Source organism: Prionailurus bengalensis, chromosome D3 (genome assembly GCF_016509475.1).
Source record: "Prionailurus bengalensis isolate Pbe53 chromosome D3, Fcat_Pben_1.1_paternal_pri, whole genome shotgun sequence".
In the NCBI taxonomy this organism is placed as follows: Eukaryota; Metazoa; Chordata; class Mammalia; order Carnivora; family Felidae; genus Prionailurus; species Prionailurus bengalensis.
This window is the reverse complement of record NC_057356.1, coordinates 18133867-18150250: the sequence shown is the minus strand read 5'-3', so window position 1 is coordinate 18150250 and position 16384 is coordinate 18133867. Positions and strand designations below refer to the sequence as shown.

The 16384-nt window shown below is 49.5% G+C and overlaps 1 protein-coding gene across 5 annotated transcripts in view; it reads right to left on the bottom strand.

Annotated features, from left to right (window-relative positions):
* ACACB (acetyl-CoA carboxylase beta) overlaps positions 1–16384 on the bottom strand; it is a 110551-nt gene that overhangs the window by 57998 nt on the left and 36169 nt on the right. For all 5 annotated transcript variants that reach the window (XM_043557841.1, XM_043557840.1, XM_043557837.1 and 2 more), the window contains 11 exons: positions 15977–16075; positions 14810–14919; positions 14603–14713; positions 11075–11284; positions 10605–10775; positions 7940–8101; positions 6392–6555; positions 4493–4643; positions 4290–4393; positions 2949–3030; positions 441–586 (listed from right to left, as the gene is read on the bottom strand). In XM_043557841.1, the coding sequence (XP_043413776.1) occupies positions 441–586; positions 2949–3030; positions 4290–4393; positions 4493–4643; positions 6392–6555; positions 7940–8101; positions 10605–10775; positions 11075–11284; positions 14603–14713; positions 14810–14919; positions 15977–16075 (1510 nt within the window). The remainder of the gene's footprint in view (positions 1–440; positions 587–2948; positions 3031–4289; positions 4394–4492; positions 4644–6391; positions 6556–7939; positions 8102–10604; positions 10776–11074; positions 11285–14602; positions 14714–14809; positions 14920–15976; positions 16076–16384) is intronic.

The following is a 16384-nucleotide window of genomic DNA, read 5'->3' as shown; positions in this document are numbered from 1 at the left end:
ACTTCTGCTTGTTTAATGGGTCACATCCACCAACAGGCTCCATGGGTCGTGACCACGGTCTCATCCCAGCACCTAGCTCCGTGCCTGGTACGAGGAGCCGTTGCCCTAACTGGAGGGCTGCTTCTCCTCCAAGCCTGCGCTCAGCCCGGTGTGGGCACCGCAGCTCAGACAAGGGGCAGCTGACACACCGTCGCACGCCTCGCAGGCCACGGAGCTGGGAGTCGCATCCCATCCGGCTCTGAACCCCGCTATGTCACTAGACACGGGCGTCCTGGGAGCCTCCCCCCAAATGTCTGCCAGTTGGTGGATTTCCAGCCAAGAGATTAACCTCTCCAAGGGCCCCAGAATTTACTGGAAACGGTACTTTATCGAAGACTCTTGGGCGGCACACAGCTGGCTTTGTATTTTCAACCCGCGGCTCTGTGTACCCCGCCATGTACCTGTCAACCTCTTCTTTCATGTAGGTGGTATAGCTGTTGCCATTGTAGGACAGCAGTAACCCGCCGTCATTCAGCCGGTGGGCGTCGATCTCGATGTGACAGCCGTTCATGATGAGGACGAACATGGTCAGAGATTGCCGGGCCACCTGTAGGGACAGGCTCAGTGTCCCTGCCCGAATTCAGGAGGCCCGCTTGTCCCTGGGTGCCAGGGCGCCACGAGCAAGGGCTAGCGTCCACGGTGGGAGTGCCACGGTGGACGTTTGCAATCTCTCCAGTCTCGGCCCTCATTCGCCCCCAGGGAGCCGCTGCCGGAGCTGCAGAGGGCCTGCGTCAGTGTGCCACACTTGTCCCCTGGGTGGCCCGATGGCCACCGGCTACAGGCGGAGTTCCAGCCTGGCCACATCCCCACCAATCGCTTGCCCTTCCGATTCCTGTCTTCAAGCATCAGCCCCATCAAGCAGGGCCACCCTGAGTAGCAAAGAGATGCAGTGGGGGTCTCGCCGGGAGCGAGGCAGTCCTGGAGACTCCAGCAGTGACCAGGACTCTGTCCTCCTCAGACCCGGCTCTGCCCGGAGGCACACCGGACATTAGGGACACTCGAGAAAGGCACAGGTGGCCAGGCCCTGACCTCAGCTCTGTACTTCAACCGGACATACTAGCCCTCGGTTCGACGTGAATGCTCTCTCTCCGTGCACGAAACACCCTAAAGAGCCCTTGACCTGTAAAATATTCATGTGGACACCAAAGGTATTAAGAAGTATAGGAATGTCTATTGCAATACTATTCGTGGCAACAGGAAGACTGAGAAAGTAGCCATCTAACGACCTTGCAATGGAATACTCTAGACCAGCACTGTCCAACATGGCCGCCCCTGGCTAGGCTGGCTATTTACATGTAAATTAATTTCACTTAAAAAAAAAAAAAAAGGAAAATTTAGTTCCTCGGCACTCAGTAGATACAGGTGGCCCCATACTGGACAGCACAGATACAGAACATTTGCCTTCCTACGGAAAGTTCTACTGGACAGCATTAGAGACAACAACCTGATATAAGAAGCCTTGTTACTGACAGGGGAAAACATTATGCCGTAATAATATCAAAGCAGTACAACAGTATTCGCACCATGATCTCAATGTGCAAAATCGATGCCTAAGGGGAAAAAAATTTTGAAGAGATTTGCTAAGACGTTAATAGGGATCGCCTCCCGGAGTCAGCACCTGAAGGGCTTGCTCTTTTGATGTTTTGTGCTTGTTTGAAATTTTTGACTTTTATGCAATAAGCGTGTGCCATATTTAAAAAACACACTGGGGGAACCAGGGCCCCCAGAATAGCCAAGCAGCATGGAGGGGTAAAAAGTGGTTTTATAAGCACGCCCGCACGGATAACACGCTCGTTTGGCTGAACTAAACCTGAAAAACCCCAAAGTTGGAAGCGTAAAGTGCTGAGTGATCTTAAAGATAAGATAACAGAAGATAAATATTCTGCCTCAAAAGCTGACTCAAGTTCGGTTATCTTTTCCCTCTCTAAAGGCCGCCTTAGCTTCTTGGGGACACTTTGGCCCTACAGGTCACCCCGACTCAGAACGAGGGCCTGACCCTGTGACTGCACATCTCAGAGACTCCCTGATAGTCTCTGCTGAATTGACCTCGGGTGCCCCAGCAAGGGTAACCGGATACTTCTGAAGGGACAGCCACCCCGAGTAACCTTCAGGAAAGCCCTGAAGGTGGGCCAGGGAGAGATTAGAAAGCCACACATTGACCTTCGGTGCAGAGCTGGCCTCACCAGCCCTGTGGAAAGGGACCCACACACTATGCCAGCTCAGCACAGGTCCTGCTCATGCTCTGTACTGGACTGGATATCATCCCCCCAAATTCATGTCCTTCCTGGCACCTCAGAATGTGAACCTTATTTGGAAATAGTGTCTTTGCAGGTGTAATTAGTTGAAAGAGGTCCTACCGGAGGAGGGTGGGCCCTAAATGCGATCTGACTGGTGATTTTCTGAGAAGAGACCCAATGCAGAAGGAAGACACTGTGAACACATACCCACATGCAAGGCGGTCATATGAAGCCAGGGGCATAGATCAGGGTGACAGTCTGTAGACCGGGGAATACCAAGGACCACCCACAACCATCAGAAGCTAGGAAAGCATGAAGCAGATTCTTTCCTGGAGACTTCAGAGAAACAGGGCCCAGTGGACACCTGGATTTTAGACTCTGGCCTCCGGAGTGCGAGACATAACCTTTCTGTTGTCTGAAACCACCAGCTTACAGTATTTTGTTACTGCGGCCCCAGGACGCTAACACATGCTCCGTCGTACCTTGTGCCTATCGCTCAAGTCTGTGCATTCTGAAACCCAAAGGGCTTAGGTTTCAAGATCACAGGACTGCCTGGGGCGTCCCAGGACCCAAGCATGAGCAAGTCCACTCCGGGCATGGCTCACTGCAGAAATAAAAACTCCCACCAGCCTCCAGAGTGTTGGAGACATCCAAGAAACCCGGGGCCTTCACCTTGAGAATGTACTTAACACCATCATAAATTAATTCCACATCCACGATGTTCAGCAGAGAAGCGGCAGGAAGGACCTGGCCCCTGAAAGAGAAGACAGACTCACAGTCGGCTGTGGGAATGAACAAGAACTCTGCAGCCGTCCTCTGGATTTGAACCAATCACTCAGCTCTTTGCCTTGCCTAAGCATCAACCCACCTGACTGTACTAAAAAAGCTAAAACTGATGAAAAGGCAAGGAAACTGACATTCCTCAGAACTTAAGGAAACAGCACTTACTCAAGGATGAGAAATTTCCAGAGGGCTTCCCAGGAAGCAAAATTCATAATGCTTGTTCTTGGAAAAACTCCCCATGTGGGAATCCTGCCACCTGCTTATGAAAGAAACTGGGTGCACGCACTGAGATTCTATTACTGTTCAGAAGCATGATAACCAAGTGCTAAAATCTATTCTCTTTTTAATTTTTTTTTTTTTTTGTAGTTTCATTTGCCTATCACAATGTTTCTCCACGAGGGGTGACTTCAGCCTCTACTCTAGGACATTTGGCAATGTCTAGAGATGTCTTTGATTGTCATGACTTCTGGCGGAGTGAGGGGGTGGGAGGACACTGGGGATAGAGGGCCAGGGATGCTGCTAACTTCCCACAGTGCACAGGACAGCCCTTGCAATAAAAAATGAATCCGCAGTAAAAAATGAATCAGCTCAGGGGCGCCTGGGCGGCTCAGTCAGTCGAGCATCCGACTTCAGCTCAGGTCGTGATCTCACGGTTCATGAGTTTGAGCCCCGGATCGGGCTCTGTGCCAGCAGCTTGGAACCTGGAGCCTGCTTCAGATTCTGCGTCTCCCTCACTCTCTGCCCCTCCGTGGCACGCACTCTGTCTCTCTCTCTCTCAAAAAATAAACAAACATTAAAAAAAAAAAAAAAAAAAAAAAAAAAAGAACTCAAAACATCAAGGGTGCTGAAGCTGCGAAATCCTGGCCCATTCTAACAGTGAGCGACCTGGCCCCTTCCATTTCACTAGTCACCGTCTGATTCGGGCGAGGGACCGGAAAGAACATTTGTAGAGGTGACCTATACCCTGCTTTGCTTCTCAAATCCACCTTCTTTCTGAACTCAAGTATTATGACGTCGCTTGCACAAGTCAGCATGAATAAGCACCCCTCTGTCTGCTGCCTTGAGGATCCCATCCCCAGCGACTCTCCTCCAGGGCAGACTCGGTTCAGGCGAGGAATTTCAGAGGCAAGCAAGGAGGAGGGATTCCCTAACTGCCTGGGGGCTGGTCATCGCCTTCCTCACCACTAACGCGCATCCCACAGGGGGAAAAGAATTACCATCGTGCCCTACCTTTCCAGCGAGTGTAAGAAATCCGTCATGCAGGTTCTGAACATCACATCGGCCACGTTCAAGGCTCCACACACCACCCCAAGCATGATATCTGGCTTCTCAGCCTAGGAAAGACTCCACGCTTCAGTGTCGGTGGTGACCGAGCCCACGAGGAGCCGGGGGCTCCACGACCCCGAGGGGAGAAGCATGCAGCCCCCCCCCACCTGCACTTTCTCAGCGATGAGGTGATCCAACCACCCTGTGTCGATGTCATTGTTCTGGAAACGCTCGGTCTCCAGCAGGTTAATGAGATACTCCACGGTGGTCCTGAAGTCGCCCCGGATGGACAGCTCCTTCAAAGCCACCACCATGTTCCTTGAGGGGAAAGGCACATTGATTGTTTTCCAAATTAATATACCGGCCAACAGAGTTCCTGCGTGCTTCTCAGAGAGCCAGAATAGCACAGTTGAGAGAGGGGGGCCTGAGTCCACTGGCCCAGGTGTCAATCTCGGCTCCAGCATTTACTGGTCAGGCAATCTTGGGCAAGTGGCTTAACCGCTCTGGGCCTCAGTTTCCTCATCTGGAAAATGGGGAGAGAACTCTGACTTCCAATGGGTGCTTGAGGATTAAAGTGAGACAATCCACAGAGAGCACACAGTCACCGATAAAAAAGGTCGGCTGCTACAAACAGGATTAATTACCGTGATGGTAATGATTATTAACCACGGCCAGTAGCTCTGCCTCTCTCCGGCCAGCCCTATTCAAATCCCCAGCACCCAGGGCAGCTGCTTTGCTGGGTATGCCCGGGGTGGGCCTACGGATGGCCAACGCTGTCCCTCCACTGAGGGGGTGGCGGTCACCCATCCACCCGTGCTTGGTTGGTCACCACCTCCCATCTCCCAGAGGGGTGGCCTTCCCCCAAACAGGGCTCCAGTCCAAAGGGCTGACACCCCTACTCCCTATGAAATCACAGGGAGAGTGTTGGGCACCAGAGAAAGAGGTGGGATTAGAACAATTCTCTTCCCGGGAGGGAGCTTTGATATCTGACATTGGTGTCCCAGTGTGCATTCAACAGGTGGAGCAAAGGGGCAAATCACAAGCCCAGTTCGGGGGGGAGAGAAAATACACAAGTTGCACTAAGATCAAATGAGGGCGTCAATAGTCTACGGAAGGTCAGCTGTGGCACCGGAATCTGCATGTACGAGACGAGCTACTGGGCTCAAGGGTGACCCACTTGTTCCAATTTGCGCAGGACACGCCCAATTGTAGCAGTGAGAAATCCCAAATCCTAGGAAAGCCTCAGTCCTGGGGGAACTGGCACCCTTGATCCCCCCCCCCCCCACCCGCCCCGCACCAGACTCTGGCGGCCATAAGAAATGCTGAAATTCTTCCCTCTGAATTCTGTTGAAATGGATACTGGTCATTCACAGCATGGGACACGCAAGCCACAGGCCGTTTGCATCGGCATGGGCTGGGATGGCTGGCCTTCCTCCTCCCCCTTCAATTTTACACCCAACGTGGGGCTCAAACTTAACGACATTGAGATCAAGAGTCACATGCCACGCCGACTGAGCCAGCCAGGCACCCTGATTTTAATGCCTTTGAGACACAATGACTGCAATGTCTTTGGGACTTTTCACTCTCAAGGACAGTTATTCATCCACACGAGAAGGTTTAATCACAACGTGAGCTGGTTTTTACCTCTCTGCGCTCGGGGCAAGGCAGGAGAAATTATAAGATGTGGGTATTTCGGGATTCGGGAGCCCCTTTGTCAAGGGGCGTTTCTCCAGGACCTACTTAAAAGGTTTGTATCTAAAGAAGTCCCACACCGCATCTTTTTTTTTTTTTTTTTTTAAAGCTATAGTACTTGGCACCTTTTATATGCGACCTGTAATGATCCCAAGACCAAAATGCCCTTGGTGAGCTCACTGGCCTTTACGGATCTCGGACACAGGAAGAGGGCAGACTTCGCTCTTGGATTTTAGCAAAGGGTATTTGACACAGGGTCTGCTCGGTGATTCGCCTCCTTTATCTCCTGGTGCCGCTGTATCTGAAGCCACAGGCTAACATTTAGTTTCCCGAAGAAAGGAGGGAAAGGAGGAGGGAAGGAGGGAGATACTGACGAAATGGCCTCTTCCCGGTTCTCTCCCCAGGAGAAGCAGTGCCCGAACTGGGAATCCGCAAATTCGTGTAAGCCGCCAGTAGCAGCCACGCTGAAATAACCCCACACATTCTTGTTGCTGCGGAAATTCAGTTCCTGAACCGTTCCGGAGCTTGGCTTAAACCCCTGGAGCCCGGGGAAGAAAAAGCAAAATGGAGAAAAAAAAAAAACAAAAAAAAATCGTCACTCCAGCCAAATGTGCATCAGAATTAAATCCTAGGAAAACCCAAGAACACCTATCACAACTAAAAGCTTAGCGTCATCAACAGAACATTGATATCTCCCACTGCGGGTGTGGGTGTATCTACCCTTGGGCGTACCTACATCCGCAGGTCAGTGCACGCAGGTAATCTCTACTTTAAAAAAAAACTATAAAAATAAATAACCCAGTTGGATGGGCTGGGGCGGGGCGGGCGGGGGCGGGGAGGGGCTGCGCGCAGAGGAGGTACAGATACGATATGGGTGAACGTTGCTCATGATGGAGTGGAATGAAAATACATTCTGATTTTATCAGCTTGACATTGTCAGTAATAAAAAGCTTTTGAACTCTGGATTATGAAAATTCCAGCAGATAAAGAAATCTAACGCTAACACACACCGAATACACTTATGGGGGGGGTGGAGGATGGCCCATCCCATCCCCCTGAAAATAATTTTGGTAAGGGGGGAGGGGACATGGACCCTGGCTTGCTGTGATCAGGGCTTCTGACGCGCATAATGGAGGCATCCGTTTGGGCACAGGTACCTGGAGGTGAGAGCTGGAGAATTTCAGGTGCCTGAGCTGTTTCCACACCTGGTTCTCCGCCCTCCCAGGCATCATCCCCCTGAAAACCTCCCATTTTCCTTAATCACCACCAGAGTCGGTCGTTTGCAGCCCAAGATGCCAAATGAATAGAGCTACCACACCTTACAATCCTTTCATTTAAAGGGGGGTGGGGGGAGACAAACCTCTTACCCCAAGTTTCTTGAGTGTAATCATGGAACAGTCAGGCTGTGGTAAATTATGGAGATTATGTGACAATCAACCGTGAGCAACTATGTCAAGTGGCACAGAGGCCAGCTGGCTGATTTTTAAGGCGCACGGAAGAACAAGTCGCAAAGGAACTCCTCACGGGGGATCAGACTCCATTTATGTTGTAGCAGAGAGTGCGTGGGGCCAGAAAACCAAGGCCCCGGGTTCTAAACCTGGCTGCTCATCCCCAAAATGGATGTGGCCTTTCGAGTCCAACAATGGGGCCCGGCCACGGCCTCCGTCAGCAGGTCCCAGGCACAAAACCCTACCTCAACGCGTTGAGCTGTGGTGCAGGGCAACAACGCCCGGTGGGGTAACTGTCATGTAACTGACCAATGAGACGCATGAAGGGCTCACCCCCGATCAAACCGTGCGCCTCCCCACGCCTGTCTGTACCCTGGGAAGCCTGGGCGTCTCATCCAAGGCTAACGTCTGGGATGTGTCCCACACTGGGAGGCTGGAGACGGCAGACGCGGGGTGGGGAACCTCCCAACTTGCCTCATCTGGGTTCTCGCTGGTGATTCTGGCCGCGATGACATGGCCTCGGGCGAGCGGAGGGTTAGAAGGAGTTTCAAATGAAATGGGTGTCACCCCCCATGGTGACTCTCCGTACAGAAGCCGGATATCCTTCAGCCGGTGCAACGGCACCCCCATGGCGATCTGAAAGGAAGAGATCCACCCCCCGTGAGCCTCAGCCCCACCGGAACCCCGCCCCTCAAACACCGAGTGCACTGCCACGGAGGAAGAGGCACGGTGAACGATTTCAGGGATACCGAGCATGTCCTGAGCGTGCAACACTGTGGCTGCGGTGGCTGGCGGGAGAAGCAAAGCAAGAAAAAGGCAAGAGGCTTGACTCCGCCCCCAGGGAACAAACAGCGTCCCCCGAGGAAAAGCAGCCACTTTCGTAAAACCACCTCACGCCACCACAACACCCGTGCGTCAAATAAAAGTTACAGACTCCGGGTGCCATCCGTGCAAGGGGAGATATAACGGTGACCGGCTGCAGACTTAAAGGTTTTACTACTTTTAAAGTTTTTATTTATCCGTTTTGAGAGAGAGAGCAAGAGCCAGCAGGGGTGGGGGGAGGGTGACGGAGAGGGAGGGGACAGAGGATCCAAAGTGGGCTCTGTGCTGACAGCAGAGAGCCTGACCCGGGGCTGGAACTCATGAACCGTGAGATCACGCCCTGAGCTGAAGTCAGCCGCTTAACTGACTGAGCCACCCAGGGGCCCCGAGCTAAAGGTTTTAAAAGGACTCAGAGGAACCTGAGCCTGCAGAATGAGTATAAGACACAAACGTAACCTCCTGGGTCTTTCTGATGAGATGCACTAAGAAGGGCCCAACGCCCGCCTAGGTGGTAAGCTGCCAAAACCCTTACGGGACTTTTCCACCAGGAAGAAGCCATCAGACAAATCCACACTGAGGGGTGTTCTGCCTGAACTCTTCTCAAACACCAACATGGAGAACAAAAAAGTATGTCTGAGGACAGAGGAGAGACTCAAAAGTTGTGGCGGTGAAACAGAATGTGAGGTCCGGGAATGGATCCTGGGTTTTTAAAATAAGCAAAAAAAAACAGCCATAAAAAGAGATTACTGGAACAGAGGGGAAACTCTTAATGGTATTAGATTGTATAAATTTGTTGTTAAGTAGGCTCCACGCCCAATGCGGGGCTTGAACTCATGACCCTGAGATCAAGAGTCGATGCTCTCCTGGCTGAGCCACTCAAGAGCCCCTAAATTTTATCAATTTTTAAATTTTATACTTCTTAACTTCAGACAGACGTGTGGTGACATCAGTGCTTTACCAAGCGTCATTTTATGGTGGTGTTGTGCCAGAATGATCTTTTTTTTAGAATGATCTTATTCTTGGGAGTTCCTTTGACTCAAGGATTTAGAGGCAAAGTGCCATGAAGGTTCAAGTCAAAACATCACTCAAAAACATAAGCTGCGGGGCGCCTGGGTGGGTCAATTGGTTGCTTAACCAACTTCAGCTCAGGTCATGATCTCACAGTTCGTGGGTTCGAGCCCCGCGTCCGGCTCTGCGCTGATAGCTCGGAGCCTGGAGGCTGCTTCGGATTCTGTGTCTCCCTCCCTCCCTCCCCCCCGCCCAAAGGTAAATAAACCATTAAAAAAAAGTTAAGCTGAAAAAAAATTAAACAGACACACAAATACAACACAAACCTGGCAGAGACTAACAATGGTGGACTGAGGGGTAGGGCGTGGGTGTTAATTGCACTATCCTTGCAACATTCCTGAAATTTTCCAAACTAAAAAAACCAAAACACAAAAAACAAAACCCCACAAAATAGAAAAACAATAAAAATGCTGGTGGAGGGAGGAAGCAAGGAAAGACACACATATTTTACAAATTTGAGTTCCCACTGGTGCAGGAGTTCCTAACTGTGGGTCACAAGTTCTCGACGGGGGTGATACTGCCCCCCAAGGGGGCAAATATTTGCTCCTGGGGATGAAATAATCTTACTCTTTGTATGCGTAAGATGTGGATGTATCTACAGTAAAAACAGGTATATCTGTGATGTTAAAATTTCATAAGGGGAGGAATTAGGGGGAAAAGTATCTACAAAGGCTCCTGAAGGGAGCTGTAATGAAAAAAAAAAGGCTGAGGGGCACCTGGGCGGCTCAGTCAGTTAAGCGTCCGATTTTGGCTCAGATCATGATCTCACGGTTCGTGAGTTCGAGCCCCACGATGGGCCCCACGCTCACGGTGCAGAGCCTGCTTGGGATTCTCTCTCTCTCCCTCTCCTTCTCTCTCTGGCCCTTTCGTGCTCTCTCTCTCAAAAACAAATAAATTTTTTTAAAAAGTTAAAAAAAAAAAAAAGGTTGAGACACACTTCTCTGGGAGGGACTATGAACGGGTACAGGGGGTCTGCAAATGCCCTGGAACTGTATAAAATAGTTTTTTCCCAGGGAGAAGTTCAACAGGCTTCTGCCCGTTTCTCAAAGAGGTCTATAGCCAGACAAAGGGGACGAGCCACTTCTCAGAAGCTTCTCAGCCTGTGTGGTTCTCAGTGCTACTCCCGCAACAAACCAGTCACTCCCCAGGGACGGCCAGTCAGGACAGAGTCGGGAAGGGCTGATATGAGCCGGACAGGGCCCCCACCCCAGGCGGAAGAAACCCCAGGGCCTGGAGCCCATTTCCTCGCCTGTAGCTGGGCGGCCGGCAGGTTGACGTCGGCGATCATTTCCGTGCACGGGTGCTCCACCTGCAGGCGGGGATTCAGCTCCAGAAAGTGGAAGCTGCCATCCTGGCTGTAGAGGTATTCCACCGTCCCCGCGCTCACGTAGCCCACGGTCTTGGCCAGGCGGACGGCACACTGCACAGAAACGGACACCGAAGGGTTTCCAGTGGTTTTCCTGAACCGTCTCAATGGTGGCTTATAAGTTCCCCGCACCAAATGCTGAGGACCTGCTGTGCGGGAGCTCCTTTGGGACCTCAGGGATCACACTCCCTACGATGGCTTTCACCCCGCCGACCGTGTCTTCACGGGCACCCACCCCGCTCTGGCAACGCGAACTGTAGGGCGCTTTTGCTGGCTGGGTGGAGACGGCTCTCCCCGCGGCTGTCCGCCCCGCGCCACCACCCCCCCCCCCACCCCAGCTCTGCAGAGCTCACCTGCTCCATGAACTCGAACACAGCCGGTGTGGCGATGGTAGCCGGTGCCTCCTCGATGATCTTCTGATGCCGCCGCTGGATGGAGCAGTCACGCCCGAACAGAGACACAGCGTTCCCGTACTGGTCGGCGAGGATCTGGACCTCCAGGTGCCGGGCGTGCTGGGCCAGCTTCATGAGAAAGATCGGGGAGCCCGGGATCTCACTCTGCACCTGGGGGGACAGCAGAGTGGCTCACTCTTCCCCGGGGGACCAGGGCTGGAGCGCGAAGTTCTCTGAAGATACGTCCACGATTTTGCTGATCTCTTAGCTTTGTTTTACCTCTCTCACAGACATGCCCTTCTCCTTGATGTTTTAAGTCCGATATTGTCAAAAGTCTATAATGGAACAAAGGCAATTTCCCCACAACCCCATCTCCTGAAGATAATGTGCTGTTAAGATCTGGGTGCGCGTTAGAGTTTAATGTGCTAAGAGTGACTGTGGTTAACAGTTAACTGGTTAAGTCAATGTGCTGGTGAGGGCCGGGGGCACGCTCAGGAACACACACAGCACACGGAATGTTCTTGGGATAAAAATAGGACCGAAACATGCTACCCTGCAACTTTCTTTTCCTCCTTCTTAAATAGTACTCTCTCACTTCATTCTTTTGATGGCTTAAAGCCAATCGTCCAGAAATTCTTAATGACGATATAAAAACCAGTGGTCCCATTTAACGACGCCTAGGAAAAGTTTTTAAGTTTTATTTTATTTTATTTTTTATTTCTTTTGAGAGCAAGATAGAGAGCAAGCAGGGGAGGGGTAGAGAGAGAGAGAGAGAGATCCCATGCAAGGCTCTGTGCTGCCAGGGCAGAGCTCGACACGAGGCTTGATCTCATGAACCCGGGAGATCGTGACCTGAGCTGAAACCAAGAGTCAGATGTTTAACTGACTGAGCTGCCCAGGCACCCCTAAGAAATTTTTTTAAAAAGCAAGCTGCAGCTATATAGGGGATGACCCCACTTATAATACAAAAAATAATAAAACAGAACTGTATGACTACCTATATAAAAGTAGATACAGAGGCACCTGGCTGGCTCAGTCGATAGAGCACATGACTCTTGGTCTCAGGTTTGTAAGTTCGAGCCCCACATTGGGTGTAGAGATTACTTTTAAAAATTAAAACATCTTTTAAAAATGTTTTTTCAAAAGTGTATACTGTCGAAGTGCTGGAACCAACCCAACTGCTAACTAGTTACATCTGAGAAGGGGGAGGAGTTCAGAGGTGGTGATAAAAAGAGAATTTTCCACGGGGCGCCTGGGTGGCTCAGTCGGTTAAGCGTCTGACTTCAGCTCAGGTCACGATCTTGCAGTCCGTGAGTTCGAGCCCCGCGTCGGGCTCTGGGCTGATGGCTCAGAGCCTGGAGCCTGCTTCCGATTCTGTGTCTCCCTCTCTCTCTGCACCCCCCCCCCACGTTCATACTCTGTCTCTCTGTGTCTCAAAAATAAATAAACATTAAAAAAAAATAAAAAAAAGAGAATTTTCCTTTTTTATGTTTAATATACCCCAAAAGTGTTCGGATGTTTGTATAAGAACAGTTTCATATTGCACTCACGTAATCAAAAGAAAAACGCTTGGGGGAGGCTGGGCATGTGTGGGGACAGCGCGTATGCAGGAGCTCTACACTTCCCACTCAGTTTTGCTGTGAATGAAAAACCACTCTAAGAAGCAATGCCTATTTTAAAAGACTTTTTTCTTAATGTTTTCATTCATTTTTGAGAGAGAGCGTGGGGGGGGGGTGGTGGTGGACAGAGAGCGGAGGACAGAGGATCCGAAGCAGGCCCTACATCGACAGCGGTGAGCCCAAGTGGGGCTCGAACTCACAAACCCTGAGATCATGACCTGAGCTGAAGTCGGACACCCAACCGATTGAGCCACCCAGGTGCCCCGCGTCTATTTTAAAGAAAGGGGGGAAAAAGCTTTAGAACCTATATGACTCGTAAATGTAATAGAGGATCCAGGACTGGATCCTGAAACAGAAAGAAGAGATTAGTGGGGAATATTGGTGAGCTCTGAATCAAGTCTGGAGTTCACCTAATAGAAACGTATCACTGTTGATCTCTTAGTTATAGCAAACGTGGCACGGCTGACGGAAGATAAAGGCGGGAAACCAGGTGAAGGGTAGATGGGAATTCTAACACCTACACAACTTTCCTGTAAATAGAACTTCTTCCCCCCAAAATACCCCAAAAACCTGTTCAGCCCAATGGAATCACGTGAGAGCGAAACCACTATGTTATAGAACATTCACACACTGCCCACAGCTGTTTACCTGGTAAACCTTTTTAGAAAGCAATTTATTGACCCGTTTTGGTAAACGCACGCGCCCTCTATCTGACTAAGTCCTTCTTGGCACGTCATCAAAATAACCGTCAAGACTGGAACAACATGGGAAAAATGTCCGTGATCTACAACTTGGAATTTTTTTTTAACGTAGAACAAAACACCGGGCAGAATGAATGCAACTCTTTCAAACACGCATGGGAACAAGTTCTGGAAGAAACCCTAGAAATACTAAAATAGTCGTGTTAAGAATGGAAAGGTTGAGGGGCCTGGGTGGCTCATTCGGTTCGGTGTCCAACTCTTGCTCTCGGTTCAGGTCACGATCTCACAGTTTGTGGGACTGAGCCCCACATCGGGCTCTGCGCTGACAGCGTGGAGCCTGCTTTCGGATCCTCTCTCTCCCACTCTCTCCGCCCCTCCCTCTCTCACACACACAGTAAATAAATAAACATTTTTTAAAAAGAAATCTTCGAGGGGCGCCTGGGTGGCGCAGTCGGTTAGGCGCCGACTTCAGCCAGGTCACGATCTCGCGGTCCGTGAGTTCGAGCCCCGCGTCAGGCTCTGGGCTGATGGCTCGGAGCCTGGAGCCTGTTTCCGATTCTGTGTCTCCCTCTCTCTCTGACCCTCCCCGTTCATGCTCTGTCTCTGTCTCAAAAATAAATAAACATTAAAAAAAAAAAATTAAAAAAAAAAAAGAAATCTTCGAAAAACGTCTTTAAAAAGAATGGGAAGATCATCAGCCTACCTTTTTTAAGACAATGCCAACGGGCAGCTGCAATAGGGCATAATGTTGGCAAAGTGAAAACCCAGCTACAAATAAGCAGATACGCAGTTCATTCCTACAACCAAAGTCAATCACCTAGAAACATTAAAAACACCAAGACTACCAAAACATACACAATGTCCCATCTTTCGAGGGACAACTATAGTCACAAGCCGATAGATACTCTGGCCCTGCTTCTCTGAAATCATTTAAAGTCACTAGGATTCACAGAATCGAACATCTAAGTTAATGGTGTGGGGATCAACACGAGCCACGGACTTCCGCGACGTCGTAAAAACGTACACATTTGCTTCGGAAGACAGCAGAGCAATATTCCAGCTCCTGCACATGTCCTCTTGATTTCTGACACGGTAACGCAAATGAAAAGAATCTGGCGGCCAACAACGAAATGCACACAATTCCCAAACACTCAGCAAGAACAGCTCACTTGTCTGAAAAGGATTGGGAAGTCCTCAGCACTCTCTGCTTTCCGGATTCCTTTCCCTCCACCGCCTTCAGAAGCTTTGATCATCAAGGGAAAACCAATTTTCTCTGCCACCTGGGGGCGAAGGACAAACAGACCTCTTTAGAAGGTAGACTGTTTCCAGGATGATGAGAAGCCTCCAGCACCTTGACCTCCCAGCCCCATGTTTACCTCTAGGCCCTCATCCACATCTTTCACACAACCCTGGTCGTAAATGTCTTCTGGGACACTGATCCTTTTCCCCTCCTGCAGATTATCTTCTGCCCACTCTATCATCAGACCTGGAGAGTCACAAAAAAAAAAAAGAAAAGAAAAAGAAAAGAAAAAGAAAAAAAAAGCTGAATCCTCCTGAGGATGCGGGAGATACATAATACGGAAACCACGGGGCCTTTCCTCACCAAAGCCTCTCAAGACCTGGCCTCCGGACCAACAACATACACACAGTCCTTCAGCTTCGCACAGTGGCTTTTAATTTTCCTAAGGACTGACTTGACCTCGAAAGGGAAATCAAACTTAAGAAATTCATTCAGACTGAGTCTACCAAGAACAATCATATTAACCTGAACTGAAAAAAAATTCCAATTCTACCCACGGATGACATTTATATGTGAATCGCTGTTTTCTAAAACCCTTTCCATCCCAAATTCGCTGTCTTTGAGGAAAAAAATCAGATTGAATAGGAAACTCCTGAGATTTTTTTTTCCTGTTCATTTTTAATTTATCCTAGATTTTTTTTTCCTGTTCATTTTTAATTTATCCTAGAAATTCTATCCTAGGATTCCTTAGGAATTCATCCCAAGGAAATGATTAAAAACTACATCGAGATTTAGCTATAAAACTATCAAGATTCCATTACTTTTAGCTCTTAAAACAAAAAATTGGAACAAAATAAGCTGGAAACAACCTAAATATATAACTGTAGAGAACTGTTAATTATGGTAAGTACCTCTCTACGATAAAATCCAATGCAGATATTTTAAATGTTGTAAAGTGTACTTACTGACAAAGAAGGATTAGTGAGAAAAAAAATAAGTCACAGAGTAGTCAATACAAGATCTCTGGCTTTTTAAAGGATATGCCTAGGAAAAAAAGGCCGGAAAGGTAGGCTCTTTGGCTGTAACAGATGTTTGACATCGGGGCATAGGATTATGGATGATTTCTATTTCTTTTTTGTAATTCTAGATTTTCTAAGCTGTCTGCAATGAAACTGTGCCATTGGTTTCATCATTTTAAATTTTTTAAATGATAAGGATAAAAAGAAAAAAGCATATTTCTATCACCCCTTCTGGGCAGATAGGGTGGCAGAGCTCCCCGCAGAGTGAGGCTCAGGTCACTTACCACTTCCGCTCCAAGGCAGTGTTGGGACCTGCAGCGTCTGGGCCACAATGGTGGAGGCGATCTTATCTCCCAAGGCCCACATGGCCTCACTGGGAGGGCCTGAGGGATCAGGGACAAAGGGCGAGGCAGAATCGAGTTAGTCAATGGCCCCTTGCAGCCCCGTGCCAACCAAATGCACAAAGACAAGTACTCAGGTCCTAGCTCTCAAGGAATGTAACGACAAGTTGGGGAAGGAAAAAAATCTATCGGTCTGCTACTTCATCAGATGGGGATGAAGTATGCCATTTTTAGTACCTGTGGAATGTAAACCTGATCTGAGTTACAACCTGAGGTATGTGGCATGCGCAAAATTCACTTGTCAGGAAGAAGCCAAAGAGTTAGACCAAAGGGCCAAGCTAGCACCTCAGA